This window comes from Malus sylvestris, chromosome 10 (genome assembly GCF_916048215.2).
Source record: "Malus sylvestris chromosome 10, drMalSylv7.2, whole genome shotgun sequence".
Lineage (NCBI taxonomy): Eukaryota > Viridiplantae > Streptophyta > Magnoliopsida > Rosales > Rosaceae > Malus > Malus sylvestris.
Window position 1 is genome coordinate 3,758,317 of NC_062269.1, and position 9,015 is coordinate 3,767,331.

The following is a 9,015-nucleotide window of genomic DNA, read 5'->3' on the forward strand; positions in this document are numbered from 1 at the left end:
CATGTCATGAAATGCACGTGTGTGTGCTTATTGCCTCTTAAGAAAATATATTCCTCTCTGCAACTTCAACAGAGAGAAGAGAACATTCATTCCTTTTGCATCCTTCAATTCTCTTTCTATCCTCATATCGTATAACCCACAAAACCAATTACACTAACATGGCCTCAGAGCCTGGTTCGATCATCTGAGCCTGGGCGCTAATCTATGAACTCATTGAGCTGAATTGAAGCTCGGCGAAAGTCGCTGGAGACCCATTATCATCTGAGAAGAGAAATCAACCCATTCAGACCAAAGATTTCTGGATCTGGAAGCTCAGAAGTGAGAACTCCAATTTTCACCGGTGAGAACTACGAGTTCTGGAGAATCAAGATGGTGACAATCTTCAAATCACATGGGTTGTGGAATCTGGTGGAGAAGGGAGTTAAAACTTCCAATTCGAAGAAGAAGAAAGCTGAAGAATCATTGGAGGATGATATAGATGAAGAAATGGCCACTATGTTGATGCAAGAAGCAAAGGCTCTGGGAATCATTCAGAATGCAGTCTCGGATCAAATCTTCCCTCGAATCGCCAATGCCGAATCAGCGAAGATGGCATGGGATTTGCTGTATGGAAAGTATCACGGTGGTGATCAGGTACGATCTATGAAATTACAAAATCTGAGACGTGAATTTGAGTATGCTAGAATACGTGATGATGAAACTATGTCTGGGTATCTTACTAGGCTAAATGATTTGATAAATCAGATGAAAACGTTTGGTGAAATTCTTTCTAATGAGAGATTAGTACAGAAGGTCTTAATTAGCCTTAGTAAACCATATGATCCCATATGTCTAGTCATTGAGAATACAAAGTGTTTAGAGACTGTAGAATTGCAAGAAGTTGTGGCAATTTTGAAAAGTCAAGAACAGCAGTTTGATTTACATACTGTTGATACAACAGAGAGAGCCTTATCCTCACTCTCTGTGAGTCAAAATGGACAAAATAGAGGTAGCGCTTACTCAGGGAAACCTCAGAAAAATTGGAACTTTAAGGGAAAGAAATGGGAGTCAAAATCTAAGTTTCAACATAGACCTTTTACAAACTCTTCTCAAAATGTGAATTCCTTTCAATCAATGAACCAAGAAGTCATAAAACCTCAGTGCAAGGTGTGTTCTAAATTCCATTTTGGCAAGTGTAGACACAAGGGCAAACCAAAATGTTATAATTGTGACAAATTTTGGCACTGGGCTAGAGAGTGTACTGCAGGAAAAATAGTGTAGAAACCTAATAGTGCAAATCAAGCAGAAGTGCCAGGAAATCTGTTTTTTGCCAACAATGTAATTACTGAGGCTAAAGTGAATGGAGAACGGTACATTTATAGTGGATGTAGCAATCATATGACAGGAAATGTGAATCTTCTTGTTGATGTAAGAACCAAATTGCAGGCAAAGTTCAAATGCCTACTGAAGATCTTGTAAATGTTGAAGGAATAGGTTCTTTGGTTATTGACACTAATAAGGGTAGAAAGTATGTCAGAGAAGTCATGTATCTTCCTGGATTAAAGGAGAACTTGCTCAGTGTTGGTCAAATGGATGAACATGGATATTTCTTGTTACTTGGTGAAGGAATATGTAGTGTGTTTGATGGTCTTTCACTTGATTGTTTAGTCATTAAAATGAAGATAAAAGGAAACATATGCTATCCTTTGTCATTTCTACCTGAAAATCAAATTGCACTGAGAGCTAGTGTAACTCATTCTGCTTGGATTTGGCACAGAAGATTTGGACACCTACATTTTGGTGGTCATAAGCAATTGAAAGACAAAGATATGGTGCATGGTTTACCACAGCTTGAAAGCCATAGTGGTGTGTGTGAGGGCTGTCAATATGGAAAGCAACACAGAGATGAATTCTCAAAGAATCAAGCACTGAGAGCAAATGCTCTACTTGAAGTTGTTCATGTTGATTTATGTGGTCCTATGAAAGTTGAGTCAATTGCTGGAAATAAATATTTCATGCTGCTGATAGATGATTGTACCAAAATGGTTTGGGTATATTTTCTAAAGCACAAGTCTGAATCATTCAATTGTTTTAAAAAATTTAAGGCTATGACTGAACTAGAATGTGGTTTCAAAGTAAAGTGTTTGGGAAGTGATCGAGGGCGAGAGTTCATGTCAACTGAATTTATGCAATTCTGTGATAATGAAGGAATACAGAGACAACTTACTCTAGCTTACACTCCACAGCAGAATGGAGTTGTAGAGAGAAAAATAGGACAGTGGTTGAAATGGCAAAGTCCATGCTACATGAGAAGGGAATGCCATACTATCTTTGGGCTGAGGCAATGCATACGGCTGTGTATCTATTAAATAGATGTCCTGCAAAGGCATTGGTCAACATCACACATTTTGAAGCCATTCTGGAAGGAAACCAGGTATTGCTCACCTGAGAATATTTGGTGCTCTATGCTATGTTCATGTTCCAACAGAGCTTAGACACAAGCTTGAATCCAAAGGTTATAGAGTGTTTGATCTAGTTACCTAGAAGCTTATCTTGTCCAGAGATATTGCTTTTGATGAGGAAACAACTTGGGATTGGAAAAGAAGTTCTGAGCAACATGTGATGCCTCTTACTGAGGGAAGATTTGTATATGACAGTCCAAGTTCGGAAAATAATGAAAGTCCCCTGCTACCACAAATTACTCCTGTATCACAGCTTCATGGAAGAAATATCAATGTTGAAAACTCAAATTCCCAAATTTCCTTGTCTCCCTCATGTGAATCTTCCAGCAACATAAGTTAAGATGAAAGAAACACTCAAGCATTTGATCACACTCCATTGAAATGGAGAAAACTAGATGAAGTATTGGCTCAATGCAATTCTGCATCATGGATCCAGAGAAGTATGAAGAAGCAATGTAAGATGAATCCCGGTTGAAAGCAATGGAAGATGAGTTAGCTATGATTGAAAAGAATGGCACTTGGAAGTTTGTGGATAGACCAACAAAAAAACCTGTTATTGGAGTTAGGTGGGTCTACAAAACTAAGCTAAATCTTGATGGTTTAGTCTTAAAAAACAAAGCTAGGCTAGTTGCAAAGGGCTATACTCAAAAGCCTGGACTAGACTACAATGAAACTTATGCTCCAGTGGCTAGATTGGATACTATCAGGACTCTTGTAGCTTTGGCACTACAAAGAAGTTGGAAATTGTATCAGCTTGATGTAAAATCAACATTTCTGAATGGTGTATTGGAAGAAGAAGTTTATTTAGATCAGCCTGAAGGATTTGTAGTCAAGGGAAAGGAAGATAAAGTCTACAAATTGTACAAAGCTCTTTATGGGTTAAAACAGGCACCAAGGGCCTGGTATGGAGAAATTGACACATATTTCTCGCAGTGTGGTTTTGAGAAAAGCTTGAGTGAACCAACACTATACACCAAAGTAAGAGGGAAAGACATCTTAATTGTTTCTATCTATGTGGATGACATAGTCTATACTGGAAGTGATATACTGATGCTTGAAGAGTTCAAAGAAGTTATGAAAAGGAAATATGAAATGACTGATTTAGGTCTTTTTCATCATTTCCTTGGAATGAGGATAATTTAGACCAACTCCAATATTTTCATTCATCAGAAGAAATATGCAGGGTCTTTGCTAAACAAGTTTGACCTAAATGAGTGCAACCCTGTAATTAGACATCTTGTGGCAAGTGAGAAGTTAACCAAAGATGATGGAAGTGGAGCAGTAAGTGAAGAATTATACAAAAGCATTGTGGGGAGTTTCCTATACCTCACGGCCACTAGGCCTGACATCATGTATGCATCTAATCTACTTGCTAGATTTATGTATTGCCCTACCAGTAAGCATTTTGGAATTGCCAAACGTGTGCTCAGATACATTAAAAGGACTCTAGACTATGGTTTGGAATACACAAAAGGCAAGAAGGCAATATTGATTGGCTATTGTGATAGTGACTGGGATGGATCACTAGATGATAGCAAAAGTACATCTGGATATGCATTTTCTTTTGGAAGTGGAGTTCTTTCTTGGGCTTCAGTTAAGCAAAACTGCATGGCATTATCTACTGCAGAAGCAGAGTACATAAGTGCATCCGATACCACTGCACAAGCAATCTGGCTTAGGTTTGTATTGGAAGATTTTGGAGAGCTTCAAACTGAAGCAACTTCATTACAGTGTGATAACACTTATGCAATTGCAATCACCAAGAATTCTGTGTTTCACCAGAAGACTAAACATATAAATAGAATGTACCATTTTATTAAGGATGCACTGTAGGAAGGAATCATTGACTTGGTATATTGTCCTACTAAAGAGCAGCTAGCAGATATCTTCACAAAACCTTTGGCTAAGGATCGTTTCAACTATCTCAAGAGTATGCTCAGAGTGAAATCAGCTCAAGACTTAAAGGGGAGTGTGAATTATAAGTCTATAGCTGATTAGTATTAGTGAAATAAGATGAGTTTATTTGTGAATTCACTTGAGCATATCTGCCAAGTGTGAGGTTAAAAGATGTAAGGCTAAAATAGCCATGTGTAGTGATCTTATAAATTAGTTAGATATGTGGCTGAGATCAAGTGTTAGATGTGTGGATCCAGCAAAGGCAAAACATGTCATGAAATGCACATGTGTGTGCTTATTGCCTCTTAAGAAAATATATTCCTCTCTGCAACTTCAACAGAGAGAAAAGAACATTCATTCATTTTGCATCCTTCAATTCTCTTTCTATCTTCATATCGTATAACCCACAAAACCAATTACACTAACAACTAATACTAACATCTACTGTCACTAACATTCATCCTATGACAACCAGATCAAAATCTGGTATTGATTGGTGCCTAGAGAGTGGCCATACTTTGTAGTGTCTTTTTATTGCTTTCATGTCCTTCTTTGTGTTATTGAGACTCTATAGTATCTTTTATCGATATCGTGTCGTTCTTTGTGTTATTGTACTGCATTTAGCCTCCATCTCTCTCTCTCTCTCCCTCTCTCTCTCTCTCTGAGTTTCTCATTTGGCTTTTATCGTTTTAACAACTGCATGAACATGGATGATTCTACATTGCAACTACATCCTGAAAATTTTCATAAGTTCTCAAACTGTTGATGTTCTATCTCACTTGGTAGAACATATAAATTGCCTTTAAGTGTACCACTTTAAAATATTCCTTGGTGGGAGCCCTAAGGCTGCTGCATTTCCTTTGTGTATATAAGCCAATAATTTCACCCATCGTCAGGATTGCAGCCTAGGTTATCCTGCAAGTGATAGTGGATGGATTATCATGGTTCATATGATCGCCTCAACATGCCACTACTACAAAATTATCTATAACTGCCGGTTCAAAAATCGATAAAAAATGTATATTACTGTTGGATTTTAAGCAAAATCCGTCAGAAAATGAATGCAGTGGCAGATATAATAACCGACAGATTTGCCAGCGTCAGGAAATGAATTTTTCGACAAAAACTACTCCAAAACCGACAGAAATCCTGTCGGTCATAACCGACAGGAAAGAAAAAGACGGCCGAGACTTCTGTCGGCTATAACCGACAGAACATTTATTATAAGAAAAAAAAAAATTGTCGGATAAAACTGACAGAACATATATTAATAATAAAAAAAAAATTCAGCATTTTCCATATCCCCTGCATTCACCATCCGAAACCTCGCAGGAGCTCGATTTCAAAAAATATTTCTGCATTTTCCATATCCCCGTCCCCCGTTCGCTTTCCAAGTGGTTATACCTTCCAAATTGACAGATCAAGGCCTTTAAGATGTGTCCTGCCTTTTGTCCAGGGGATCTCCAGTTTAAGCGTTCTTTCTCTAGGATCTGTCATGGTTCCGAGTGTTCTGCACACATACCATACCATTATAATTACATGTAGTGAGAGATCAGTTATGGAGACTAGTAATTTTACCCTTTCTGTCTTGGATCTGAGCCGTTTGAATGCTGTTCTTTATTTTCTTTGGGTTTCGTCGGCGAACCCACATCGTCGCAAAGGAAGCAGATCATCATGAGTTAATGTTCCTCTTTTCCGAAAAAAAAAATCAACAATTGTGCACCTATTAAACAAGGACAGGGACGGAGATTACCTTTGTGGGAAGATTTGAGCTTCAAATGTGCTACCATTTCCATGGCAGAGGCGTTGGTTTTGGGGTTCTTGCAAAGGAGAGTGTGTGTGGTTGTGTTGCTGGGAGAGAGAAGGTCTCGCACTTGTGTGTGGCTGAGCGGCATAGGGGTAAGGGTCTGAGAGAACTGGGAAGGCGAGCTATTTTTCATTTTGGAAAGAAATGGGTCTGAGAGAACAGAGAGAGAGAGTTGCGCCATATGTGAGAGGGGCCTTAGGGTTTCTAAACGAACGCTCTGAAATGGAGCATATTTTAGTTTTTATTTTAGAATCCTAAGGAGCTCCATACTCGGATGTATGACAAGTGTGCAAATCTAGAGCTTCCTTTATCTGCCCGAGCGGGGGTTTTGAAATGAAGCGGTATGGAACTGTTTGGCTCTGGGCTCAAGGTAGGAGATAGAATCCTATGTCTCTAGGGTTGCGAACTGAGATCCTCCCCATTGCTTTTGTATGTTAGGTTATCTATTTATTTATTTATTTAAAATATTTGTTTATTTATTTTTTTATAAATATAATATTTTAAAATAATAAAATTTTCATTTCTGTCAGTTATAACCGTCACCATTAACTTAAAAACCACCAGAATATGTCAAAAATATTTAAAAAAAGTATTAAAAAAATTTGTCGGTTATAACCGACAGTATTTTTTTGATATCCGCCAGGAATTTATGTCGGATATAACCGACATGATTTTCTAATATCCGCCACAAATTAAAAGATGTGTCGGATATAATTTACCCGACAAGATTTTTCTAATATCCGCCACCATCATCCGCCTGCTAAAGCTAATATTGTAGTAGTGTGCCTGCTTCTTGCCAATGCATAACAACTATATATTTCTTGTGTTTTCCTATCCTTTTTCTGCATAGTGGAATTTACAGACCTGTTTGGCAATAAAGTGTTTAGATTGAAAAGATACAAGTCACCGTCTTTTGGTGCAATGTAACAGATATGGTCCAGGTGGGAGCGAAATGTGTTTATGGATGTTTGTCTTACTCTTTACAAAGCAAAGGTGTTGACCCAAGCCTCACAAAGCGAGGAGCCTTGTTAGCTTGGGGTCGCCCTTTTTAACTTGGACATTTCTATAGTATGGCATACGTTATTACATTTTTTGAAACTGTAAACTCAGTCTGTATGTGGTTTACTGATTATTTTGTCTATATGAGCTCCTTTTATTTGATACCTAAGGTGAAGTCTGCAACAAAAAGCCATCATCTGTTGATTACATGTTACTGACGAATGACAATATGTACTTGCAGGCTGGAATCATCCAATACATCGGAACATTTGGCTCAACCAATTTGAGGAAATGGTGCTCCTTAACCACGGAAAGGTAGAGTTTAGTTTCCAACGGCCCCAGAGATAGGATCAGCTCAGGCTATTTGAGGAAATACGTCCGTTGAGTTTTGTAGGTTTCAAGCTCTTAAATCACATAAATAACATGCTTGCATCAGAAACAGTAGTTATAGCAGTGTCCAAATGAGGGTCTTTTTGTTGGCATGATATTTGTTGATTCTGATGTATTGATATTTTGAAATGCCACTTACTTGACGACTCTCGAGTGCAAGATCATCTAATTGGAAAGTTTATGAAGGTTTCGTTGCCTGTTACGATAGATATATATAACATCCGAGGCTACTAACCCAACAGCATATTTTAGAATGATAGTGATCCCGTTCGCATGTATATTGTGTAGGCTGAAGATTTTGCATCACTTTTTGTGCTAGGATCAAATTCAGCTAGCTGGTATTTTAATCTAATATTTATCTCATTGACTTGTAAATAATCTGTATTCAAAGTTGATATTTGCTTGAGGGGGAAATCAGAAATTTGAAGGTTATGCTCTGTGTATTTGACCCTAACACTAGTTTGAGTTCTATAAATGGCTTTGAAATTGACCAATTTTCAAGACCTTTTTTTTTTTTTTTAAATTTTTGGATACTGCTATGGGGATGATAAACTTTAAGTCTTAAGTTTGTTCTTATACTCTGATGGGGTTTTAACTGTTATATTTTGATCATTGTATCTTTAACAAAAAATTTAATCATTTAAAGTTATAAATATAGACATGTATCTTTTTACGTTATTGCTCTTATAATTTTTATTCGAAGCTTCAATAAAAGAAAAAAAACAATGAGACAGTTTCATCAACGCTATAGAAGTATATGGTCCACCTTCTATGCACGTAATTTTAGACCCATGTACCTCATATACTAGCCTGGGTTTCTTATAAATAGTACTAAAAAAACTGGTTGCTTCAACCCCAAGCAAATAATTAGCTTTGTATTTTTAAGCCTTCTTAATTAGTCACAGAGAAATTTATTTCCCAATATGAACTCCCCACCACCACAAGTATGCATTGCTCATGGCCTCCTTGCTCTTGTTCCTCTCTTCTCCTGCACCTGTAAATGCAACAGTTTCCCCATTAATTAGAAGTGTTTGCAAGGATGTTCTACACTACAAAATCCGAAACTATTGTGTATGCATGAAAGCTCTCTGGCCAGATGCTCGAATTAAATCAGCATCGAATCTCAAGGATGTTGGTATAGCCACCCTTGAATTAGCAAAAGAAAAGGCGAATGTAAGCCTAGCTTCGTTTAACAACATTCTCAGCAACAACGACAATAGAGATTTCGCATTGTGTGCGAGTATGTACAGTTTTGTGGTAAAAAGGTTTTCAAGTTGTGATCAAGGCGCTAAAGAAGGATCACGAGGCTGTTAAACTATATCCTCGAAATAATCCAGAACTACCACAGTATCTGCATGAGTGTTGTGACGCCGAAGTTTGGTTCTAGATCTGACGGGATTCAGATTCCTAATACAACTCATGAGACCATGGTATATGTGGACGTCGCGGTCACTATCACTTCAGGTCCTTCAGGAATTTTCC

The 9,015-nt window shown here is 37.7% G+C and overlaps 1 protein-coding gene and 1 long non-coding RNA gene across 2 annotated transcripts; one reads left to right on the plus strand and one right to left on the minus strand.

Moving 5' to 3' along the window:
- Nucleotides 1-111: 111 nt before the first annotated feature.
- LOC126584891 (uncharacterized) lies at nucleotides 112-7,600 on the plus strand. The gene is made up of 2 exons (XM_050249269.1): nucleotides 112-633; nucleotides 7,385-7,600. Exons 1-2 carry the CDS (start codon nucleotides 370-372, stop codon nucleotides 7,460-7,462), a joined length of 342 nt encoding a protein of 113 aa, XP_050105226.1. The 5' UTR covers nucleotides 112-369; the 3' UTR covers nucleotides 7,463-7,600.
- On the minus strand, nucleotides 5,489-6,333 carry LOC126584893 (uncharacterized). The gene is made up of 3 exons (XR_007610173.1): nucleotides 6,091-6,333; nucleotides 5,916-5,961; nucleotides 5,489-5,847 (listed from the first exon to the last, which is right to left on the minus strand). It is a non-coding gene; the product is annotated as an uncharacterized LOC126584893 (long non-coding RNA).
- Nucleotides 7,601-9,015: the final 1,415 nt, after the last annotated feature.

Excerpts from the sequence above, each read along its gene's own strand:
- LOC126584891 (XM_050249269.1), top strand. The coding sequence starts at position 370 with ATGGTGACAATCTTCAAATCACATGGGTTGTGGAATCTGGTGGAGAAG. Across the intron at positions 634-7,384 it reads AGTATCACGGTGGTGATCAG|GCTGGAATCATCCAATACAT; the intron begins GTACGATCTATG and ends ATGTACTTGCAG.